The sequence below is a fragment of the Aotus nancymaae genome, unplaced genomic scaffold (assembly GCF_030222135.1).
Source record: "Aotus nancymaae isolate 86718 unplaced genomic scaffold, 86718_ANA_hifiasm-v0.15.2.pri h1tg000014l, whole genome shotgun sequence".
Taxonomy (NCBI): Eukaryota; Metazoa; Chordata; class Mammalia; order Primates; family Aotidae; genus Aotus; species Aotus nancymaae.
In genome coordinates, this window is record NW_026988425.1 from 61,316,733 (window position 1) to 61,342,952 (window position 26,220).

General features: G+C 40.3%; 1 protein-coding gene across 12 annotated transcripts in view; it reads left to right on the top strand.

The window, feature by feature from the left end:
• MAST4 (microtubule associated serine/threonine kinase family member 4) overlaps positions 1 to 26,220 on the top strand; it is a 564,457-nt gene that overhangs the window by 527,131 nt on the left and 11,106 nt on the right. For 8 of the 12 annotated variants that reach the window (XM_064376019.1, XM_012462235.2, XM_012462236.2 and 5 more), the window contains 10 exons: positions 782 to 914; positions 1,900 to 2,065; positions 3,974 to 4,075; positions 9,789 to 9,911; positions 10,100 to 10,212; positions 12,292 to 12,419; positions 12,768 to 13,003; positions 17,000 to 17,200; positions 20,232 to 20,461; positions 21,337 to 21,459. In XM_064376019.1, the coding sequence (XP_064232089.1) occupies positions 782 to 914; positions 1,900 to 2,065; positions 3,974 to 4,075; positions 9,789 to 9,911; positions 10,100 to 10,212; positions 12,292 to 12,419; positions 12,768 to 13,003; positions 17,000 to 17,200; positions 20,232 to 20,461; positions 21,337 to 21,459 (1,555 nt within the window). The remainder of the gene's footprint in view (positions 1 to 781; positions 915 to 1,899; positions 2,066 to 3,973; positions 4,076 to 9,788; positions 9,912 to 10,099; positions 10,213 to 12,291; positions 12,420 to 12,767; positions 13,004 to 16,999; positions 17,201 to 20,231; positions 20,462 to 21,336; positions 21,460 to 26,220) is intronic. The other 4 variants (XM_064376020.1, XM_064376022.1, XM_064376023.1 and 1 more) reach the window with 1 other exon arrangement.

Below are 26,220 nucleotides of genomic sequence, written 5' to 3' on the forward strand. Positions count from 1 at the left end.
AAACATTACATATTAATATGTAAAGACTTTAAGTGTGCTGAAACGTTTATGATAAAGTTGACTCAAGTTCATTCTAGAATATTGGAAAAATTCAGGGGAAAAAAAGAGAAAAAATCCACAATATTACCAAAGACAACTATTAAAATTTTGGGATATTTCCATCCAGTAGCTTTTTGAAAAATACCTCTATTCTTTTAATTTTCAAATTACTATAATACTATATATACTATTTAAAAATTTTATTTTTCCACTTGAAAGGTTTTAAATATATTCAGTTGCAGATTCTTTGCATGTGTAGGAAATATAGGTTTTGTGCTTAATGAGTAGAAATTTAAATTACAGCTGGAAGTTGAAATCTGAAACAATACAATATTTGTATTTCTTTATCTTATGTCTCATTTGAATAACAAATAAGTTGCATAGTTCCTGGTGTATGCCCTTTCTTTTTTATTTTCTTTTTATGAAAATGGAAAGGGATCAGAGTTTCACACTTGAATTTTTCTAAGAGTTTCAAAGTGTTATAAATGATGCTGTATGTGGCTGCTTCAACAAAGATTAGCTATGCTTTGCCTCTAGCCCTCCCTTGTGAATTACACTCAGCTGCTAGATGCAAGTATTTGACATCTTTGTGTGACTTCATCTCTTTCCGGGCTGGGTTTTGTAATAAGCTTGATGCCCATATATTAAATAGTCTTAGAAATGGATGGGGGTAGAAGGGAAACTAAAGTAGATAACCAGCTTATAAAGTGATTAATGTGTTATATGTCCTTCTGCTTCATAGCTTGTTGGTTACCTCCATGGGGCACATAAAGCTGACAGATTTTGGATTATCTAAGGTGGGACTAATGAGCATGACTACCAATCTTTATGAGGGTCATATTGAGAAGGATGCTCGAGAGTTCCTGGATAAACAGGTAAGCTTGGGTGCCATTTAGTTTATGGAGAAATACAAAGTATGGTATTGCTGGTGAAGTTCAGCATCAACTTGGGTGGGCCATCTTCACATTAATGCTGGTGGTTTAGATGTCTGTATAAACCTTACATTTAATAAAGTGCAAATTGCTCCCATTTTTCTCCCTGGGCCTCTTTGAACTGTGTGCTCCCTCTATATTCCTCCCCCAACATTATGATCTATTAGCAAGACGAACGATCTAATTGCACACAAGTGAGAGTGTGAGAGAGACAAATGGAAAACTGTTTTTGTAAGGAATTCAGGAGTCTCAGTAGAGTACTCGTGAAACTCATGATGCATTGTACCATCACAGGTGCTAAATCCAAGCCACGGCCCATTTCCCTTTAAGCATGCCTCATTACCATGTGCCCACAATCTGTTCATTGTAAAGTTACTTAAGGTAAACACATCTCAAGTGTCATTGCTTTTATGAAATAACCTGTGTGTGAATATATTTTGGTCATATAGATACCAAAACGATCTCTGACAATGACAAACTTAAAAATGCATTATTATTTTAAATGTAAGGATTATAAATGGTTTTAATATTGTATAATAGGTAAAACTACCAAACAGGGTCAAATTCTCAATTTGAAAGTAAACATTACATACAATTTTAACATTAGAGCAGAACTGTAAACTTTCCATCTTTGGTAATAATTCTTTGCCTTGGTATTTTAAATACCTTCTTATAATTATTGCCAGGCATATTTGTAAACTTTAACAAAAACAGATTTGTGAGTTGTCTGCAGAGCATGACCCTTTATACAATATCCGAGCTGTTTATGGATTTATAACTAGGCTGTTTTCTCTTAAGTTCTTTGTCCATGTGGTTCCACGTGGTTGAGCAGGTGCATTCTGGGCAAAATAATTGGTGACTAGCCATCTTGCTCATTTTAATTCATGTTTAATATTCCAGTTATTCTAATATTGCAATTATCTTTTAGGTCTGTGGCACACCTGAATACATTGCACCAGAAGTGATTCTGAGGCAGGGTTATGGAAAGCCGGTGGACTGGTGGGCCATGGGGATTATCTTGTATGAATTTCTGGTTGGATGCGTGCCATTCTTTGGGGATACTCCAGAAGAGCTATTTGGACAAGTCATCAGTGGTAAATATCATCAGGAATTATCTTTAAGTCACTGTTGGGAAGCAGCTATTTAATGTAAATCTGTTGAGTGTCACAGTTTTTACTACTAAAATGCTAACCTTTATCAAACAGTTGAGCCAACAAATTAAAAGAATTCATTCATTGAAGCATATAACTAACATTCTTCATCTCAAGAGAGCAATTTTTGTTGAAAATTGATCTGAAGAAATTTTGTTAACATAGAATTTGGAAATGTACTGGCAACAAAACCGTTTTTTATCGTGTGCTTTTTCTGCAAAGGAAATTGGTGTGGGGTCTATAGGCAATTTAATTGCCATCCAGTCTTCCTTTCCATGATAGGAAAGTTGTGCCAGGGAGGAAAAGGTTAATGTGGGTAACATTTACATAAATGGGGAAAATGGCTAATGGCATAATGAAGAAATTAACAAAAATGTAATAAACCCTAAAACAAATGTCTACCAAATAATAAATAATGAGAATGGGAAAGAAGCAAATTGAATCCACAGATTGTTAATGATTTCATTGGTAGTTGTTATGGCGTAATGTTATTTCTATAACAGCTGTTGATCTTTCATTTAAAATTCATAACTTTTAGAAATTAACCTGCAAGCTGACCCTAACTATTATTATATGGCTTGTGGCAAAACTAAATGATAATTAAATAGGGTCTATCACTACCCTACCTGCTGATTTTATAAATTTCCCTGGAACATAGATCAAAAAGGCCTCTCTTCCTGAAAGTTTGTCAGGCATCCCTGACATCTTTATCAGCCGCCTACAGTCTATTTGGACTGTGTTTACAGGGTCCCGCAGTGGAAGTAGGGGAAAAATTCATTTTGCGTATGAGGAGCCCCTTATCACAGCATTCTTTCCTATCATTGACTTTGCAAGCCTGGCATATTTGTAAACTTTAACAAAGCAGATTTGTGAGTTGCCTGCAGTGTATGACCCCTTTATACAATATCTGAGCTGTTTATGGATTTATAACTAGGTTGTTTTCTGATATACTAAGGCCTGAATGGCAAAGGGAATCAACTGTTTAATTAACACAAGCAGCAAATGCTGGCTTTGTTCTTGATGCCTTACGGCTCAGATGCATATTCATGTTTTATTTTCCAAATCAGATTTAAACTGCAGCAGAGGAAGCTAGAGGCAGGCACACACAGAAATAACTCATGTTTTTATTGCATTTCCATACACACAAGCATGCACACCTATCTTCAGGCAAACTTCTTCAGAATGAGAATGTATTCTTAATATTTGTGACAGATTTTAAATACTTCCATTACTATGATTTCTTTGTTGATTCTTCTTATTATTGTTCTTCTTTTTCTTCCTCTTCTTCTTCTTCTTATTTCCCTGGTTATTTCCAGGGAAAAAAGCATTTTCACCTTTTTTTTTCCCCTGGAAATAGTTATTTTTACAAAATTGCTTTTTGTTTCCTAGAGCTGAAGAATTTATGGCTGTGGCTAAATTCTCAGTTGTGGAAATTAAAAGTGAAAAATCTTACCCTGAGATAATCCCTAGATAGGTAGCCACCTGAAATGCAGGTGTTTAAAGTTTCTGTTATTTTAATTCTTTTAATAACTAGAGAGGCAACTTTTGGAAACCAATTCTTGGAAAGAAAAATGAATTTAAAAAGCAAATGAAAGATCGGCTTACTGAAATATTCTCTTCCTACCTTGTAAAAAGTCTGTGCTACTTATGTCTTGTAAAACAACGCTTCTCAAACATGACTGTGTTTAGGAATCAACTGAAGATCTTGTTGAAATGCAGGCTCTGAGTTAGTAGGTCTGGAGTGGGCCTGAAACTCTGCCTTTCTGACAAATTCCCAGGTGATATCCATGCTGCTGGGACCTGGAGTAGCTTGTAAACAATACGCTTATAAACAACTTTTCTTCCTTCTAGATGAGATCAACTGGCCTGAGAAGGATGAGGCACCCCCACCTGATGCCCAGGATCTGATCACCTTACTCCTCAGGCAGAATCCCCTGGAGAGGCTGGGAACAGGTTAGAGCCCATTTGTTTTAATTTTGCTAATATGCAAGAACTAACGTCTACATGGAGCGCTCCGAAGCTTTTGTTGTTGTTTTGCTTTTGGATAGGCAACATCTGTTAGTTGATGTAGAACATGACTGCAACACATTATAGCAATAATATTTTGGATTTTTTTTCTGATTCAAAATAGTGTGTACACTGAGAGAGTTGGTCATCTTTGTTTTTTGTTGTTGTTTTTGTGTTTGGCAAAGCAGAAATTAGACTTAATTTGTTTCAATAAATAACACTTCTCTGGAAGAAAACCTCAAAGGCACATGTAACTCTTCTGTTCTGAAAAGCATGCATCTTAAATAACTTGAAACAGAGGATTTGATATGTGGAGCTCTTTTTGTTTTTGTCTTTAAATACACATCCCCATACGGATTTGACCCAGCACGTTGCTATCCACAAGCTTTGAAATCGGTTATCAGTACTTGAACTAATTACTAGAAATGAGTGCCTGGGGTTGAACCTTGCTGTCCTATCACAGTGATCAGCGCCATGACCCTAGAAAGAGAATTAAAAACCACTGCCTTTCAGGATTAATGAGATAGATTTCTTTCTTGCTGATTATTTTTTCTGACTGTTCTGCCAGCATGTTATTCCCTTTTCTTCTCTGTATTCTGAATAGACAGACTTAGCGATCCCAGTATAGACTCCCAGTCTGCCCAAGTATGTGAATTTATGTAGATGAGACTAAATATTAAATATAAATGCACATAGTCTAGCCAGCATCCGTAATTTTCATCAGTGAAAAGTGTTGGCTTGATGGGTTGTTTACTCTGGGATGTTTCATTCTACCCCCATTTTAATAGAAATACCAGAAAACACTGAAGAAATCATTTTCTTCCCCATTTGTTCCAAGACAAAAATGTGAAGCAGCTCCAAATATTTATTGTGTAGTATTCTCCACATTCACCCACCGATTCTCCTGTTGGAGGGCTCTGTTCTTACCTAAGTATAGAATGCTGTGCTACTAGAGTTTATGATAATGCGTTACAGCAAGGGTCAGCAAGCTACGGCCAGATTTGTCCCACAGCCTGGTATTGTAAATAAAGTTTTACTGAAACATCTCCATGTCTACTCATTTAGGTATTGTATGGCTGCTTTCATGCTACAAGGGCAGAGTTAGGTAGTCGTGACAGAACATATGGCCTGCAAAGACTAAAATGTTTACTGTTTTGCCCTTTACACAGAAGCTTTGTAGACCCTGCATTAGAGAAGCCAAGAAGGCTTAAAATTGGGGCTTGACTAGAAAACTTGTTTCAGTTCAGCCTCTCACTAGAGCACCTTGTGCCTTTTTACCTTTTTCAGTGGATGAGTGGACTTTTAACCTGAAAAGCCAATATAAATTGAGCTTAAGGGCATAAACTCCACAGTCAGATAGCCTGAGTTTAAATCTCGAAAAAGGTTACTTCTTTTTCCATTGCTCATCTCCTCATTTGTGAAAAGGAGCTTTTAGAAGTGCTATTTCATAGGATTATTATAAGGATAAAAGAAATTATTCTAGGGAAGAAGAGGCATTCTGCTGGATGGCTTTTTAAAACCATTCCTCCAGAGTCATCTGCCTCATTAACAACAGTTTTATCTTAGAATTCTTTTCTAGGTTCATAAACTGACATGATTTCTTATTCTGTTATGAATGCACACTGCTCTAGTCCTTCAGTAAGCCCATAATGTGTGTTTATTGTTTGGTTGGTTTTTGGTGGGTTTTTGTTTGTTTGTTTTGTTTATTTGTTTTGAGATGGAGTCTTGCTCTGTCACCCAGGCTGGAGTGCAATGGTACGATCTTGGCCCACTACAACCTCTGCCTCCTGGGTTTTCTCATGCCTAAGCCTCCCAAGTAGCTGGGACCACAGGCGCATATTACCATGCCTGGCTAATTTTTGTATTTTTAGTAGAGGGGATTTTGCCATGTTGGCCAGGTTGGTCTTGAACTCCTGGCCTCAAGTGATCCACCCATCTTGGCCTCCCAAAGTGCTGAGGTTACAGGTGTGAGCCATCATGCCTGGCGTCATCATATGTTTCAACCCCTGTTACCTGAAGTTAGGTGTGGTATTTTCCACTTGTGGTGTCATATTGGTGCTCAAAAAGTTTCAGATTTTGGAGCATTTCAGATTTTAAATTTTCAGATTAAGGATGTTCAACCTGTATTCTGCCCTGTATTTACTCCTCTAAGAAAACTTGGATTCTTGGTTGTGCTTGATTTAACTAGACAAGGATGTGATAATGTTCAGCAGATCTGTGTTTATAAATCATATGCTGCAAGTTACTTCTCTGCACATTTTCTTGTTGACTGCTACTTTCAGTCTTTTTAGGGTTTGACAGTTTGAAGAACAAATCCCCTAACAGAAACCCAGAAGAGACATTTAAAAGACCCTACTCAAGCTCTTAGAATTGTCAAGTGCTTGCCAAACAGGCCAGTCCAACATGACAGGTCCCAGTAGGGCCTGGAGACTGAGGCTGAGAATCCCACAGGCCTGCCATGCTGCTTCCAATGACAGCGTTTTGTATTTATGCATATTTAGTGGGCAAAATAATGCACCGTGAAAATGTGCGAATGCACATTTGCCCAAGAGATTAGAGAGGCTGAGAAAAAGGGTGTGAAGAACATAATGGATGTTTAAGAAACTTTCATGAAAGGAGAAAAGGGAAAGTGTTAGTGTCAAAGCATAAATTGCAATTTAGGAACTTGTCCTACTGGAACTATACTTTTGAACTTGTCCTACTGGAACTATACTTTTGAACTTGTCTAGTATTGAGTGGCAGCCTGACTCATTGGACTTCAGAGCCGCTCAGATGTCACTGCTACCAGTGTCTTGAATAGTTTCTTCATTGCTCTGAGTCTCAGTTTCCTAGTCTATGGAAATGGGCATTTTATATATTTCACAGGATTATTGTGAGGCATAAATGCAAAAATGTTTGTGAAGGTATATAGTTCATTTACTAAGTACTGAACAGGACCTAAAGGAATAATGTTTCCCTTCCCTTCATGATGAATTCTTACAATGAAAACTATCATTTGCATGAGTGATTTGTTTTTAGCTCATGATGCTGTCACCCATATTTTACCAAAAGCTTAGCCCAGAGGTCATTTCCAATTTGTTCCTTTCTTTTCTTCCTTGTCTCTCCCTAAGTGCATAAGAAACTGGACCCACTGATACCAGCTTCTCATAAGTGAGGCACAAAGGCCAAAGGGTGAGAAATGTGAACTAGATCAACCGTGGGCTGTGAGTCCTTGGGGAGGACCCATTTGTCCTTGTCTGCAGAGATGAAACGAAGGCTCTCACCAGCTTGGGTCCCAGAGGGTAGCAGGCAGGAGGGGGTAAAACCCTTAACACTCTGGCTATAGTCTGGTTGAGCTCTTGGCTGTAGAGAAACTGCTTTTCTGGTAAAATTGAGCAACCCAAAATGTCAGGGCTGGGCCGTTGATGTGGCCCCACGAGCAGCAGATAAAGTGATAGTCATTGTGGTATAGTGGAACCATCACTGCACTAGAAGTCCAGAGATGTGTGTTGTGGGCCACTAACTAGGGCTTTCCCTATCCAACACCCACCCCATGATGATGACCTCCGTGTTGGATAGGGAAACAGTCAAGCCCTGTTAGCTTTTATATTCTGTTTCTCCAAGTAAAAGAGCACTAGAGGGCCAGGTGCAGTGGCTCACGCCTATAATTCCAGCACTTTGGGAGGCCAAGGCAGGCAGTTCACCTGAGGTCCGGAGTTTGAGACCAGCCCGACTAGCATGGAGAAACCCCATCTCTACTAAAAATACAAAATTAGCCGGGTGTAGTGGTACATGCCTGTAATCCCAGCTACTCAAGAGGCTGAGACAGGAGAATCGTATGAACCCTGGAGGCAGAGGTTGCAGTGAGCCAAGATCTCACCGTTGCACTCCAACCTGGGATCAACAAGAGTGAAATTCTGTCTCAAAAAAAAAAGCACTAGAAGAAAATGAGATGGGCAACTGTGTATAGGGACATTGATTAGGAACAGGTAAGAACAAGGATGCATGGTGGGCTGGAATGAGACTCTTCAGAGATGCTGCATGAGGTGGCTGTCAGGCTCAGTTCCCCAGTATTGGCAGTTCTTAATCTGTTTGCAAATCAATACGAGAGAGATGGTGGAGTCGTTTAGTGCCGCTAAAGCATGCCTCCACCTTATATGTGGTACTGAGGTTGGACCTGGGTGTTTTTAGGCATGCTTAGGTTCAGCTTTGAATCTTTACCCTCTGGGGGATTGTGGTCCATGGTGCTTTATTGCTTATGCTTCATTTCCACATCCACAAAAGGTGTTGATAATGCCCACTTGGTGTGGTTATATTTGATGATATAATTAAAGGAAATAAGACACCTGTCCTGTAGCATCTAGTACAATACATGTCACAAGTTGGCCCTCAGTCATAGCTCATGCTTACCGTCAGACTTCAGTATTTTGCTGGAAATGTGGAAACCACCTGCATAGAATATGGGGTAAAGATTACAATTAAATGTTTTGTGAAGAAGAATGCATTTCCCCCTTTTTCGAGTAATTTCCTTGCTTTGCTGTTTTCACTCCATTCCATCGTTTTCAGAACACCAGTTTGCCCTGGCTGGGTTTAGAGTTAGAGCTCACACTATGCCTTGTGCTAGAGTGGTCCAGTGAGGACAGAATCCAATCTTTGATCCACAGACAGCAACCCCCAACCAAGATTCACAGCCCATTTTGCATTCAACTTGGCATTTCTCATCCTGTTCTTTTTGTACCCCACAGAGGGCAGGATGAGAGGCCTGGTTGACAACTATAAGAAAGAGGCATATACTTGCACCTAGCAGAGATCTCTTGGCAGGGAGGCTGATTAGACCCTGTATCAGCTTCTCAGAAATCTCTCTTCCTAGAGTTTTTTCAGGATTGATTCTTTGTTATTTCCCTCTACCATATATGTGCTGGTAGCAGGGTGGGGGTCTGATTCTTCTGCTATGATATTATAACATATATCTTTTTCTTTTTATATGGGGTATAGTGTTAATATTTTTGATGGGCCTGTCCTTTAAAATTATGAACTGAATTGAAAACATTTTACTATCATACTGACTTGGCAAAAAGAAGCCTAAAACTTGGAAATGGTGATTGATATTTTGGGGGCATTATAAGTCTATAAAAAACAGGTTTGTCAGTTTCCTATCTAAGAATCTGCAATCCACAGAATCTAATTCTTATCTATGTTAATGAGCAATCTAATAAAATTGAATGGTAATCTCTATAAATAATACTTAGGAAAAAATTATCAATATTAACTAACTCCAGAGGAAACGTTGCTGTGAACACATGTTGTACCTTGTTAGAGTTTCTTTGGGTTTTTAATGAGAGAGTCTGCTGTGGGCCAATATTTATCCACCTCTCCAGGTTCAGCATAATGTGATTGTAAGTGGCCACATCATTAACCTTTGAAAAATGGAGGAAGTCATGGAAAAAAACTAACAAAGAAAAAAACAGTGCCATAGCAACTGCTGTTAGCAACATCAAATCTCCTACTGATAATTTAACAGAAAAATTAGTGGGGCTTTGGTTGTAGAATGAAAAAGTATGATTTTCATGTATTTCTCTGCTGATACGTTTTCAAAATTGTTGTTAAAAACTGATGTTTGCCTTTGCTTAGTGGGGATAGTTTAACACTTTCCTCTCTGTCTCTACCTGTCCCCTTCCAGGTGGTGCATATGAAGTCAAACAGCATCGGTTCTTCCGTTCTTTAGACTGGAACAGTTTGCTGAGACAGAAGGCAGAATTTATTCCCCAACTGGAATCTGAGGATGACACAAGTTATTTTGATAGTATGTGCTTTATCTGACATAAAACATTGTTTGGCCTTTACCCGATAAATAATTATCTTTGCTTTTGAACCTTTTCATATCTCTGAGTTCTTAAACATAATGTCGATTTGATACAGAAACTCATAATTAAAATATCTAAAAGCTGAAAATCTGAGTAACTGGACCTGTTCCCAAACATTTCACTGCAGCTCGGTCTGAGAAGTATCATCATATGGAAACGGAGGAAGAAGATGACACAAATGATGAAGACTTTAATGTGGAAATAAGGCAGTTCTCTTCATGTTCACATAGGTTTTCAAAAGTAAGTGAAATGTGGCAAAAACATACAGAGTCCCTCTGGGAGAATCTCCCACTGGCCAGATCTTATCCCTGAGCAGCTTGGACACTTAACCCTTTCTAGGATTGAGGTCTCCTATGCTTAAACTTCCTTTTTGTTGAAGAAAAGTGACCCCATCAACTTATAGTCTGTCTCTATCCTACTGTGATAATATATTTCTCTCTCCACAAATTAAGATCTGGTTTTCTTAGAGACACAGGCTTGCACCCACAGTCTTGTTTTTGGACTGTGTAACTGCTGCTTATATGATGACCTTGCCTTGAACATCTCTCACCCGGCTCAGTGCCAGGCTACGGAGGCATCACTCATCGCTTTCAACTTAGGGTGAAGAGCATGAGCTTCCCTGTGTGCAGAGTCTTCTCCTAGGGGTTACACAGAGTATGACACAAGGAGGAGGCTCTGTCCTTGACATAAGCAAAGATAGCTGGGAGTTGACTGTAGGATTGTAAAGTCTCGTAACTGCCAGGCGTGCTGGCTCATGCCTGTAATCCCAACACTTGGAGAGGCAGAAGCAAGAAGATAGCTTGAGCCCAGGAGTTTGAGGCCTGCCAGGGCAATATGATGAGACTCCGTTCTCCATAAGAAGGAAAAAAAAAAGAGAAAGTCTCATAACCAATAAATAGAAATTGTAAGCCATATTGAAAAGGTAGTAGGAAGCCAAGCTAGAATTATGAAAATGATAGAAGATAATGAAATTGGTGCTTGAGAAAGATGCCTTTTTACCAGTAGAAGTAAGATTTAAAAAACAATCAAAACAAAGAAAACTGATAATTCTGAGGCAGTACAGGGCCCTAGGAAAAACGGAAATCAGCCTGAGGGCACCCTACCTCCCTTTTGCTATTTTCAGTAGCTATGTATTTTCTGTTCCACAACATTTTGCATGATTATTGTTTAGCTTTTCTATAACATTTAGTAACTTTAAAGTGCTCTGTACCTTCTTCGAAATAATTACCTAGATGTACCTGCAAATTGGCCAGCACTACCTTCCCTGTTTATGGGAATGGCATAGAGGTAAGGATTTCCCGGGAGAAGGTGATAGCCAGTCTGTCCTAGACCCAGGGCAGAAACTTTGCTAAGTGTGGGCTCAGACCAAGACTGTTCTCTGACCTGTCAAAACCAACCCCTAAACACCGTTCCATCTGCCTTAGTGGGCATTTCATTTTCCCACTGTCTGCTGTTCTTTAGCCACTTTCCTTCTATTCCTAGTAGATTATAGAAGGCCTGAGAACCATTCCCATCAGAGCAGCAAGTGTCTGAGCAGGGCAGTAGGGAGTGCTTCCTACCCTAAGCTCTTAGATCCCCTTATTAATCTTCTCTCCTTCCTATGAGAGAACAGAGATTCAGAGGTAGCTGAGACCTTGGGCTTGCCTGAGCTCTGATCCCCTTCAGGAATCCCAGTACCACATAGGAAGCTGCCTGTCTATGTATGTGATTTGTAAGTCAAGCAAATACCTCTGGCTTTTATAACCAGATGTGCACTGCATCCCTGCCACACCACCACCCAGTCTTGAAACAGATAATTTATTATTCTGTTTGCACTCAATTCCAATTCATTTTTCTTCTTCCTACCCCTGACTGGTGGCCATTAAATCTTTTTCTCTGTTATTTTCTTTTTCCAATTGACTTCATGGTTAAAAAGTAATCAAGATGTGCATTGATCCCGAGGCCTAGGAACTCCAATGCATCTGTGGATTGTGTTTGCAGATACAAAGTCCGCAACAAGATATGATGAGAGGGTGATGAATTCATAGCTCCCTATTCATATATATGTACACACACACAAGCACATATACATACACACACACACACACTCTCTCTCTCTCTCTCTCTCTCTCTCTCTCTCACTCTCACTCTCTCTTTCTCTCTGACCCTTCCTCTCAGGATTCTGGTCAACAATACTAGAAAGTACTTTCTGAATACAAAATTCACAATTTCTGTTCAGAATTTAGTTATCCTCTCAGGTTTTTCTCCCAAGACTTGGAGTGTTTTTCTGACACACTCTTTCTAGTAGATAATAATAAGCACCGATTATTTGCCTTCCAGGTTTTCAGCAGTATAGATCGAATCACTCAGAATTCAGCAGAAGAGAAGGAAGACTCTGGGGACAAAACTAAAAGCACAACCTTGCCATCCACAGAAACACTGAGCTGGAGTTCAGAATATTCTGAAATGTATGTGAAATGCTTCTTAAGTGATATAAGCAATAGCTACTAGAGCAGCGTTTCTTAAACTTCAGTGAGCTTCAGAATACGTGGGAGCCTTGTTAAAGCACAGATCTCTGGGCCCACCTCCAGAGTTTCTGATCCAATAGATCTAGGGTGGGGCCTGAAAATGTGCATTTCTAACAAGTACCCCGATTATGCAGATGTTGTTGCTCTGGGCACCATACATTAAGAACCATTGCACTCAACATGTCCTGGTTAGGCTGACCCAAGTCCCATTTTCACCTGGTTTCTTCCACAACTCACCTTGAACACAGTTTTCTAGTATGTATGTATGACTTTGGTTTTGTTTTTAAGGCAACAGCTATCAACATCCAACTCTTCAGATACTGAAAGCAACAGACATAAACTCAGTTCTGGCCTACTTCCCAAACTGGCTATTTCAACAGAGGGAGAACAAGATGAAGCTACCTCCTGCCCTGGAGACCCCCATGAGGATCCAGGAAAGCCAGCCCTTCCTCCTGAAGAGTGTGCCCAGGAGGAGCCTGAGGTCACCACCCCAGCCAGCACCATCAGCAGCTCCACCCTGTCAGGTAAGCCCCGGGCCGTGGTGCCTGACATCCTCCTCACCACACTAAGTGTCTCTTAGGGCTGGCCTCGCCAGGCAGTAAGGATGGCTGTTTTATGCTGCTAGACTTTCTCCATAGTCTCAGTCCTTAGGCTTGGGACACAATCTCCTGAGAGCTAACATCAGATGTCTCAGACCCCTCCTCAGTGCACAGCCAGGTAGCAAACTGTTCTTGGTTCAGTTTAACCTTGGGGCCAAACTTTGTTTTCTCAGCCAGGTTGCAGGGGATCTTTTGAGGGAAGTTAGAACGTGCTAAGGGAGCACGTTCTCAGTTGTTGATTCAAAGGTATGTCTTGTGCAGTTGAATCTAACTGAAAGTTCAGTGTAAGAGCCAGTATCAGTAGTCAACTTGTCAGAACTACACTTGAAGATGTCTTGAATCACCCATAAGACATAGTATAAAGCCAGGTTTCTCTCTAGCATTGAAATGGATGGTTGTTTATTTGATGGAGTTGGCTTTTGTTAAGGGGTTATGTTGTACCAAATAATTTCTCTCTCCACACTAGACTCAAGCTGAGTGCAGTAAGACACTTAATGCTGTCCTGGTACATGTAGGACTGAGTAGGGGAAAGGGGGGTCAGAAATACTGAAATTTAAATTGGTATTTTACATGCATATGAAATAACTCCACTGCAGACAAAAATTACCTTCCCCATCTCTGGATAATTGGAATAAGAAACTCCTGAGACATCTTTGCATGTATGGGAGGCAGTCATGGGTGCTTGGGGCTTTGAAAGTACTTTTTTGATGTTACCTTTGTGTGATGTAACCTTCCTAACAAGAGGAACAGTGTCTTCACAGATTTTTAAGGAGCTTAATATATCATGGATACTTGCTGGTCCTTAGTAATGGTGGTATCCTCACTAGATAATCAAACTTGCAATTAATTCAAGAACAAGCCTTTTAAGTTCATTTAAAATATCATTTGGTTTATAAAAATTGTATGTACAGCATATTCTTCCATAGAGTAATGTGTATTTATGCTTTTTCAAAAAATAAAAGATGGATATGGCTTAGGATTGCCATAATAAATGTTTCCATTAAGCTACATTAAATATGCTGTATTGATAACCATGAATGATTCCAAGATTTTTCATCAACATTTTTTGAACTAACTGAATATTCATAGTGTAAGCTTTTTTTTAATCATTTCAAGAAAAACAAATTTTATGGGCTGGATTTATTTCAACCTCTGTGAAGTAAGTTTGGATCTCTGAAGCTTCACATGCCCTTACAGTTTATTGTGGGGAAAAATAATGTTGGATTTTCTTCTTTCTCTTCACCTTAGTTTTGTTTTCATGTTGCGTAATTCTACTTATCCTAACCGTAACGCTAAGAGAACAGCAATGAGGAAGTAGTGCAAAGGCAACTTATTAGACTAAGATTCCTGACCATCTCTAGCTCATGTTGATGCTCAGATCACATGTAGATACCTTGACATTTTCCATTCCTGGTTACAAAGGCCTTTATCTGGTTCTTAGTTACTTTACTCTGAATAGAGTATATTCACCTTCATTTAAAATTTCTTCTTGATATAGTGAACTATTTACTATCTCCTAGTCACCTCAGCCTACTCACTATCAGAAAGGTAGGAGAGGAAGGGAGGGGAATCGTGTCTAAGCATTTGATTGATTACTCTCATAATTAAAAAAAAAAAATCCACCTAGGTCCTGCCATGCATTTTGATTAATAGATTCAAACCATCTTTCTCTCTCTCCCCGCCCCCCCGTATACACACTAAAAATAATCAAAGGCCTTGGGGGCTGTGCAGAATAGAGAGATGAGCTGATTTGCTTATAGCCAAGGGTAATTAGGGAATCTGAAAACCGTGACTGCAGTAAAATTAAATTTGTTGATTTTTATATTGCTCCACCACCAAAAAGAAAGAACCCTTGACATTTAGAGAACATTAAGGTGACATTATCTACCATTGGCAGAAAAGAAGCACATGCTTATATGCAGTGCTGCAAAATGAGATGGCAGAGGCAAGAGGGAGAGGTGACACAAGGTCGTGTATCCACACTCTGGCATTTAGGGAAGTCCAACTTTATACCTCTTTCTCTTTTTTCATGACTACATTGTATTTGAAGCCATGAAAAATAAAAGTCTTGAAGTCCTAGGTGTCAGGCTCGAAGGTATCCAATAATTACTCATTCTAAAGAGATTCAGCTTTTCATTTTATACTTGTCAGTGATCCCATCCAAACCAAATTACAAAGAAGGAAGTGTGTACCTTACTCAAAGGGAAGCATACGTTTTGTGAGATGAGATTTATTACTTGCAAAGCAGTTTTTATCAAGTCCTTCCATGGTTGATTTCTGTAAGAGAATGGAATATACTGTTAAATAAGAATATAAAAGTAAAAATATTGATATTTGCCTAGCATATAGGAATAAAAAGATTAATATTTGCCTTAAGATTATCTTCCTTTGTTGGTCAGATGGGTGTTATGTGGAAGTCCACGATTCTTTACCTGTACATACGCATAGTAGATGACCAAACGTGTGCTGTGCCTAAAGCCACTGTCCCAAGTCCCCAGCTTCCCTTAGCCTAGACACAGATGTAAGGTCTGTACTTTGTCCATGAGCTTGGGCCAAACTACAGTTTTACAGCTGAGTCGTGTCCAAATAGTAGTGTATGAGAAACGCCAGTTGTCTAAGTCTAACTCTTTCCTATGCAGAGTATCCCGTGGGCAGCACTTCAAAATGTGCTGGCTGGTCTTTCAAAGGATCATTTATAGCGGTGTGAAATACTCTGCATGGATTGTATCTATAAATGTGATGAGAGAGTTGATGACTTTTAAGCACAGGGGGCTTATAATATAGCATTTTGAAGTTAAAATGAGATGAGCATTGTCTCTCCTGGATGGACAAAAATGTGCTATCAATGATGTTTTTAAAGAAAAAGAAGATAGAAAACCCATAACCTGGGAAAGAAAGAGTAGGACAAATCAAAAGGAATAGCTGCTCAGCTTCTCTCTGGGGGACTCAACATGTCACCCTGCTGCAGAGCTTTCTTTACTCTTGGCCTCTGCATTCACCAGCTCAGTACCAGTGATGCTCCGGTTCCCCACACACCTCCATGTTAATCCTCTCTTATGCTCTGTTGTTGAGGGAAGTCCCAATTTTTTTAAGTTAAAAATAACTCCAGTTTATATTAAAGATTAACAAAATTAAAAGTAAAGAAGGTGAGGTTTAGAAGGGCGAGGAAATAACATGAGGATGGAGCAGCATATGATACACTGGATTAAAAGCCAGCAGGATGAAGTGAGCTTGAGTAATGGAAGGAGTAATATCCTTTGTCTTGCTTGTCCTTTCAAATGTACAGGGAGCTTAGAATGAAAGGAGGTATATGGGCTGAGAAGTGAGAAGAGACACTTTAGGCACTTTTCTATCAGTTACATGCCTGAGCCTAGTATGAGGTATATTCTAAGAGCACGGACAGGAAGTGCACATAAGTCTACAGGGAGTGATGGAAAAAGTCCATATGTCAAAATTAGGATTAACAGCATTGATAATGATAATCATCAGTATCATAGGGTAATCACAGTATGAAGTGGGTGGCCATGGTGTTTGAGAGGTAATGTTTGATTCATAGCCCAGCCTTTCATGGTATAAGGGGTAGAAGCACCAGAATTATCTCTGCAAGCTTTCAAAAATATAGATTGTTGAAAGAAATTAATTCCTCTGGTTAAATGGAGTCATGGATTGAGAATTAGCAGACTGGTGTACAGGTAGAACGAAGCCTGAATAGTCTCCTCTTCCATCTCTTCCTCCTCCCCATCACCTTTGTCAAACCAATCACGTGTTGTTAATGTTCGCCTGACACCGTATGGACTTTCTACTGGCCACATAGGCGTATGTTTTCCGGCATTTACTCTTCCTGCTCTCTCTGTCTTCCCTCTTCCCACTTCTCCTAGGCTAGAGTTTCCTGAACGTGTTTATCCCTTCTTCTTTGTACAGTTGGCAGTTTTTCAGAGCACTTGGATCAGATAAATGGACGAAGCGAGTGTGTGGACAGTACAGATAATTCTTCAAAGCCATCCAGTGAACCCACTTCTCACATGGCTCGGCAGCGATTAGAAAGCACAGAAAAAAAGAAAATCTCGGGGAAAGTCACAAAGTCCCTCTCTGCCAGTGCTCTGTCCCTCATGATCCCAGGAGGTAGAGAGATACTACTTGCATGAAATTGTGTGATTTGTGCATGTGGTCCCGTCCCTCCTCTCCCAATTTGGAATGCTGAATGAGATGCAAGATTGCTTGAAGTAATAACGGGTCACGTCCCAGGACAGCTCTTGAGAGCTTCTGCCTGCAGACCCTGAATTTTCCCTGCAGGATTGGTAGGGCCCCCAAGGAGCATTTTGGCCTATTTCATCTTACTTTCTGCATCAGGGGTACAAGAGAGGCTTCCTTTCCATAAAAGCTTATTTCTGTTTTGTTTCCTTTCCTTTTCTTTTCTTCCTCCAAGTTAAGTGATAAATTTTCCTTCCTTGAATATTTTTTTTCTCTAGACTACATATAATTTATACACTTGATAGAGCTGTTTACAGCATTTCTTTTAGATAGCTAAGTATATACTTTTTCTCATCTAATTAATGAGGAAAATAGATACGGAACATAAGCTTTTCATTTCTGGAGATAGAGTCACAGATAGTATTGAAATTCTAGGTTTTCCCAACCCTGTCGGTTGAGCTATGCTTCCTCCTACTGGTAGCAAGCCATCTTCTGCCCTGTTTTGGAAAACTGGGCTTAATTAAGGTTTTGTTGAATTGTAGTATTGTCCCACAAACTGGTTTTGCCTCTATTGATTACTAAGTCTGTAGTATCCCACTGGTGGAAATGAAATATACACCCTGATGGCTGTGATATCACTCAAATGACAAGAAGAGAGTAGAATAGGACTCCAATTATATTGCAGATGGCTTGTTTTTGGAAGAATACAGACCATATATAAAAGGGATAGTTTATGTTTTTAAAATTTTGTATTTGTATAGAAAGAAATTTGACATAAACAAATGCTCATTTGGGAGTAGTGCTCACTCTAGCAGATTCAGTTTCTGGGAGGTGTCCTATTTAACACCATAAAACAAACACCTGTAACCCTAGTCTGTGTGACTCTTTATAACCTGATGATGGTCCCAGTACAGCTGCACAGTCAGGAAGGTAAGTTGGATATTGTCCAGTGTAGTTTTGAAAGCTGGTGAGAAAGCCCATACTTTGACAGAATAAAGAAAGTAATTCAATTTGGGAAAATAAGGGAGACCATCAGAAGGTAAAGAACGGGGCACCTGGCCTTTTAGCAGTTTGGATCTGTGTGTGTCCACATGTCCTCCTCCCACCTGCATGTCTTGAAGTTCCCTGTCTGCCAGCATGCATCTCTTCACGTGTCCTTTGATTAGTCAGGAGGGAGCCAGCAGAAGAGAACCAAGATGCTACATGAAGTCAGAGAAGGAAGGAGCATGGGTAGTGATAACAGTTGGCTTTGCTCTCTGAACAAGCCTAAGAATTGAAATAGTGGGTAGTATGGAGACTTTCAGCTTGCGGTAGCCACAGTGGAACTCAACCACACCCTAATGAGCCTTCAGTAGCACTGGGAACTTTGTAGCCTGGCTCCAACTGAGCTCATGTTTAAACCTCAGCATGTTTTGTAGATTATTCTGCCTTTTCTCAAGTGCACGTGCACACACAGTTTTACAGGACCGGTTAAGATCTTTTAGATTAACATAGATGAAACAGGGATATGAACTAAAAATAAAAGTGTATTTGTGTCTTAGTTCATTTCTGCTGCTATAACAAAATACTTTAGACTGAGTAAGGTATAAACAACAGAGTTTGTTGATGGCAGTTCTGAGCCTGGGAAGTCCAAGATCAAGGTGCCAACAGTTTCAGCATCTGGCGAGGGCTTGTTCCTCATGGACAGCACCTTCTCTATGTCCTCACATGGCAGAAGGGAAGAATGAGCTCTCTCTAGCCTCTTTTGTAAGGGCACTAATTAATTTATTAGGGACAGAGCCCTCATGACCTAATCACCTCCCAAAGGTCCCACCTAAAACCATCACCTTGGAGGTTCCATTTCTACATAGGAATTTTAGGGGGACACAAACATTCAGAGCATAGCAGTTTGCTTGTAAAACAGAGAAAGCAGTAGAATTGGTGGTTTGGAATATGCACTGAGAGATCCTCTTCAGGTTTCTTTACTTCACCTGCATTATCCTCTGAGAAATATTAGAATTGCAAGTAATATATGAAGAGAATCAGTTGTTACCACAGTAATGTTCGTTTATAGAGAAGTCACCACTTCATTGCTTTCTTGATTAAAATTTCTTTCTTTTCTTTTCTTTTTTTTTTTTTTTTTTTTTGGAGACAGGGTCTTGCTCTGTTGCCCAGGCTGCAGTGCCCTGGTACAATCACAGCTTACTGCAGCCTCAACTTCCCAGGCTCAGGTGATCCTCTCATCTCAGTCTCCCAGGTAGCTGGGACTACAGGCATGTGCCACCATTCCTGGCTAATTTTTTGGGATTGTTTGTAGAAACAGGGTTTTGCCATGTTACCTGGCTGGTCTTGAACTCGTGGGTTCAAGCAACAAGTCCACCTTGGCCTCTCAAAAGTGCTGGGATTACAGGTGTGAGCCACTGCACCTGGCCAATTAAAATTCTTTAATCAGTATTCATTCAATAACATTGTAGAAATCAGCTGGTAAATTGATAAATTGCTTTCCTGGCCATGTGTGTTGAAAAGAACCATCTTAAAATTGTTTAGTGAAGAGTTTGGAATTCAGTATCTGTTACTATAATACAGATACTGTATAGTCTTCACATGAAGACATACTTGAAATACGTGCATCTATGATTTATTTCTTAAAATAAAACATTAAGTAAAAATGTCACAGCCAGAAAGTAACTAATCTTTGTGATGTCTTTTAATTAGCATAGAAACTAAAAAATTATAACATGAGAGTATTAACTAAAAAACTAGTTAAAATAGCAACACTATTAAAGTTTGACATTTTTAGAATTCAGACTAGTTACTGATAGAAACATTTTTATATTGTTTCATCTTTATTTTGCTATTGGAAACAAAAGGATTTGGATTGTGACTGTGCTCTCAGTCCCGGCAGGGCTCATATGGTGAGGGTTGGCTGCATGGATGCCTGTGTGCGCTGCATGGGCTTTGATGACTGGCTTCTTCGTTACAGATATGTTTGCTGTTTCCCCTCTGGGAAGTCCAATGTCTCCCCATTCCCTGTCCTCGGACCCTTCTTCTTCACGAGATTCCTCTCCAAGCCGAGATTCCTCAGCAGCTTCTGCCAGTCCACATCAGCCGATTGTGATCCATAGTTCAGGGAAGAACTACGGCTTTACCATCCGAGCCATCCGGGTGTATGTGGGAGACAGTGACATCTATACAGTGCACCATATCGTTTGGGTAAGACCTGCATGTCTCACACTTGGGATTTTTCATTTCCAGCCAAGCTGCAGAGTGGATAAGTTGGCTGATAAATAGCAAATGTGTACTTTTAAGCTTGCATTTGGGACCTGTTACATATACTTACATCCCTGTATGTATATGGTGGAATTGAATTTAGCAAAAGCTAACATCTCATAATTCTGTCCAGTTTTTATATTTGATTCTTCTTTCTTACATACCAAACTGATAGAAATAGTCAAAGGCAATCCTGTTTCCTTCCTTGTTTTATTTTTTTTTTTAATCCTAGCTTTCTTTTATTTTTATTTTTGAGACAGAGTCTCACTCTGTTGCCCAGGCTGGAGTGCAGGGGAGCAATCTCAGCTTACTGCAACCTTCGCCTCCTGGGTTCAAGCAATTCTCCTGCCTCAGCCTCCTGAGTAGCTGGGATTATAGGCACATGCCACCACACCCTGCTAATTCTTGTATTTTTAGTAGAGACGGGGTTTCACTATGTTGGTCAAGCTGGTCTCGAACTCCTGACCTCATGATCCACCCTCCTTAGCTTCCCAAAGTGTCAGGATTACAGGCGTGAGCCACCAGCCTTCTTTTTAAATATTATCTTCTCAAATCATCTGAAATGTTTTGGTCATTCATTTTTTTTTTCTTTGTGGCTCTGGTACTTTCAGCCTGAATCACCTGAAAATTTCTAAGTACCATAGAAAGTTTCCTATTTTAGAATAATGACAGAATAGGAATAGTAACCATACCTTTTAGATTTTCTATTAGAAGCTTAAGACATTTGCTAATTAACTCATTATTCTTCCAGAAGACACAGTAGGTGTTAAGAGTTGTCATTTGTTTGCCTACAAATATCCTCTCCTCTTGGACTTTAGAACGTAGAAGAAGGAAGTCCAGCATGCCAGTTAGGACTGAAGGCTGGAGATCTTATCACACACATCAATGGAGAACCAGTGCATGGACTTGTCCACACAGAAGTTATAGAGCTCCTACTGAAGGTATTGTATTTTTTATGTCAGGACCATGCAGATGAGGCAGGTAGCCCAAAGGGGCTAGTACCGGGAGATTGATTTCCCTGTGGCACACCCATGTCTCAGTACTGAGAAAGTATTCAGTCGTCTTGGGTTTAATCTTACAACAAAGACATGATGATTTCTTATTTTATGTCATGAAATAATGTCCTTCTATCTGCGTATTCATTCCCTAATTTAATTTTGCTTCTCATTCTAAATTGTTAAGTACTAAGAATTCTTTTTGTGTATATACCTCACACAGTGACATCTATTTGGAATTCACCTGTCCTAAAGGTGACTTTCTTCAGGAACTTCTAGCAGGTTTTATTCTAGTATAGTAGAAGACAAAATTGTATTAAACTGTGAGGTTTGATCTGAAGGTATAGTCTGAGAGAGTTCTTTTGAAAGGCAAGATTGTAAATATATACATATGTACTATAAATTATAGAAAGTAAGTGGTAGTGAAAGAAGAGGTTCTGGCAATTATTAGGCCTCTCTCTCCTCCATACAAATTAAATAGGGATCAATTTCTATTTAAAATATTGGTTGAATACAGCCTATGGAGTAAGAAGGTCACAGGAAGCATGACTGTAAATGGAGGGAGAGAAAGGACACACACTGATCCTCTTAGATAGTTCTGCTCAGTTATTTGATTTGCTACTTGCTGACTTTAGAATATAAAGTTATGGTTCACAACATCAGAATAAGAAAAAATATATTGAAATATATGTTGAGAAATAGACATTTGCTTATTTTGCTGAGACATAATTGATCACTTTCGTGATTTATTTTGTGAAGTATTTTAATAGGATTCTGTATTTTAAAACTTCTCTTCCTGCTTCTATGAAATCTGAATGTGTATTTTCCCTAGAGGACTCTGGCAAGGTCTCTTAGCAGACTCAGATGATCCCATTTCTATTATCTTGCCCTCATCTGGTTATGAAGAACCTTGCACAACCCAAAGCCTTCATTCCTGGATGCAGTCAGTGCTGTCACTGAAATTGCTTAAACGTAGTGGAGAGCCATTGGCGCCCTTTGAAGCAATGGTGTACTCTGTCACGAATCCGAAGAGCATTCTGCCTGTCATAAAGGAAGCGCTCGAGAGGAGTAAGCAATGTCATAAAACCAAGAGGATACAAGGGATTTAATTATCCTCCCAGTGAACTGTGTAATCATGCAGCTTTCTTCCAAATTTAACCAATGACTCTTGAAAACAGAGTATTAAGTGATAGTGTCAGTGCTGGGCTCCTGTGTGCCATCATTGGCTTAACAGCAGAGAAGTTGGCTATATTGTGGTACTCTCAGATGCTGTTTACACAGTGTTTTATTCTTGCAGAGTACTGTACGGAATGTCATGGCACTCTTAGAAAAAGGTGGAGAAGTTTTGACAGAGGGATGTAGGTATATCCTTAGAACTGCATGACTACATGTACAGTGTTTGTCTTTTGGGTTATGAATATAGGAAGCATTTTCCATGTTTCATAAATTCACATTTGGTCTCATTTACCTTCACAACTTGAAAGTGAACCTGCTATGGAAGCACTGACTTCCATGCACAGGCAAACTTGTCCAAAGTGATTCAGCATCCTAGATCCATGCAGTTATAAAATGTCATGGTTATCCAGTTCAGCTCCCCATTGGCTATGTGAATCCCTGACAGTGTTCTTCAGCTTCACCTCAAAGCCTTCCTGCCATGAGGAAAGCTTTTAGGCAGCATCAGTCTCTCTAAGAAAAACTTTGTAAGTAGACTGAGGTCATTCTTCACCCACTAGAGTTACAGTTGGAGACGATACTTGGCCCAGTCCTGTTACCTGTTCCCGTTAGCCAGGCTTAACTTCTGTGATCCAAGAAACTTTCTTTTCAACCAAGTTGCTTTTTAAGTATAGCATTAGTTTACATCCCCAATGCATAGGAGAAGCCCTAAAACTTTACTAGCTTCTGCTTCAGAAATTTCCTTTCCATGGACACTGGGGAGCTTCTGTGTACTCAAATAGGGACCATCAAATAGCTTGATTACCACCCTTCCATATCTGTCAAGCCCCTGATATGCACAGAACCTTGTGCAAAATACTGCAAGGGCCACACAAAAATGACACATACGGGCCAGGTGCAGTGGCTTATGCCTGTAATCCCAGCACTTTGGGAGGCCAAGCCAGGTGGATCACAAGCTCAGGAGTTCAAGACCAGCCTGGCCAAGATGGTGAAACCCCGTCTCTACTAAAAATACAAAAATTAGCTGGGTGTGGTGGCAGGCACCTGTAATCCCAGCTACTTGGAGGCTGAGGTAGAGAACTGCTTGAACCGAGGAGGTGGGGTTTACAATGAGCCAAGATCACGCCATTGCACTCCAGCCTGATGACAGAACGAGATTCCATCTCAAATAAATGACACATAAGGATGACAGTTAATAGGGCAGGAGCACTTGATGCCTACCACACTCTTGTCAATTGTTTTACAGGAATAAGCACATGTAATCCAAACAGAGTTACCCTCTGAGGTAGATGCTATAAATATAAATGTTTCCATTTCACAGATGAAAAAAACAAAAGCAGAGAGAAGTTGTAAAGCAGCCTAAGCTCATCTGCTGGGAAGGAGCAGAAGATGGTTTGCACCCAGGCGGTGTAGCTTTGGATCCTGCACTTCCCACTAGCACAGCACACTGCTCTACATGTAAAGTCTCCAGTTGCCAGTAACTTAGAGTCTAGTGTTGACAAGGGGAAACAATGGCAATATCAGGCAAAAATCAAAGTGCTCAACTTAAGGAACAGACTTAAGGAACACGACAGAAGTTCTGAAGGAGGGATGGCTTTTCTCCAGGGTGGACAGGAATGGCGTCAAAGAATTGAGGGTTATCTGTGCAAAGCTTTGATAGATGGGTGGCGATTCAGTATATTGTCCCGGGTGCAGGATAGTCTAGGCCAAATGATGAGGTGTGTAAACACAAGGACAGGAGATCTCAAGGTTTATGAGGTGTACAAGTGAACCAACAGGCTGAAGCCTGGGCTAATGTGAGAATCAAGTGTGCAAGATGGCTGAGATTGGGTAGTGAAGGGGGTGAACCAGGGTGAGGATGCAGGGGGCCTCATCCCCCATCTGCGCTTTGCAGAAAAGGAAGTGCAAAAGCAGTTGTTCAGTGAGTTACCCAGGGCCAAACTGATAAGTTAACATAGAACCAGACTGAGAGAAGAAATTGGACTGCCTTACATCTGCTATTGTATTCAATTCGGCAACTTAAAATAATTTTCTTTTCGCTGTGCACCAGTCATGAAAGTAGTTTAAAGTGAATTAATTGAACATTTAACAGTCTGCCAGGTACATTTTTGTTATTTTTTTTAAACAAGTGCCACAGAAATTCTCCTATAGGAGGTCAGTCATTAATCAAGAGAAAGTTAGTTGTGAGTAAACCAACCTAGTAAGCCACCTTGAGCAGTTCAGGTAGCACTTGCTATAGCTGGATGGATCCACCAGGTGGCAGGCTTCCCAAATCTCACCTACCATTTTTCCAATCATTTACCATTTTTGTAACCATTAATACCTTCCAACTTAATTATTGTACTCTGCATCCTTTGTGTCTGTATTTCCCCTTAGAGAAATTGTCTTTGGTGTATGCCTGTAAGTTAAATGAATCTGGAATAGCCATTTGTGGAGACAAGAAACAGAACTGGGTTTTGTCTTTATAGGGGAAGGAGCATTTGTACAGTCTGGTGATGTGCTGTCACTTAGCAAGCCCTGGTCTTCACTTTTTTCTGATGATAAATATGTGCAGGATTTATATGTGTCTTATACAATTTTATATGTTTATAGTTTCTTCATTTCATCTTGACAGTCTTATACTTTGACCATGCCACATGTCAATCACATGCCTGATTCCCTCATCACCACTGATTAAGTACAAGCTAAGCACTGTGACAGGCTCAGGAGAGGTGGAGAGGACTGGGGGAGAGGGGTGTTTCCTGCCCACACTGTGTCAGGCTCAGGAGAAGTGGAGAGGACTGGGGGGAAGGGGCGTTCCCTGCCCACACTGTGCCAGGCTCAGGAGAGGTAGAGAGGACTGGAGGAGAGGGGCATTCCCTGCCCACACTGTGCCAGGCTCAGGAGAGGTGGAGAGGACTGGAGGAGGGGGCATTCCCTGCCCACACTGTGCCAGGCTCAGGAGAGGTGGAGAGGATTGGGGGAGAGGGGTGTTCCCTGCCCACACTGTGCCAGGCTCAGGAGAAGTGGAGAGGACTAGAGGGAAGGGGCGTTCCCTGCCCACACTGTGTCAGGCTCATGAGAGGTGGAGAGGATGGTGGGGGAGGGGCGTTCCCTGCCCACAGGGAGCAGGATTTGGCAGGAGGGTTGGGGGTGAGCAGCAAGAGAACCAGCATGGGCTTTTCCACTGGACTCTCAGTGGACTTTGGGAAACAAGAACCTCAGGGTCTCAGAATCCGTTTTCTTCATCTGTAAAGGAAGGGTAACAAACTCTTTTAGGCCATGAAGGTAAAACAAACAACCCTTATGACTTGTTTATGAAAATAAGCTTAGAGAATATGTATGAAAATGGTTTAAAAATAAATATAAGCTTTTAAAATGCCAGGTATTGTTAGTCTCCTATGGATAAAGATATAGAAGTCAGTGCTGGATTGTGTTAGAAAAGAGTGAAACTAGATTCTGGCTCAAGTGGCACACGTGATAGAATAGCCCAGTGATCATTATGGTTCTGCATGTCCACTCCCTGCACATGGAAGCAGACTGAAAGAACGTCAG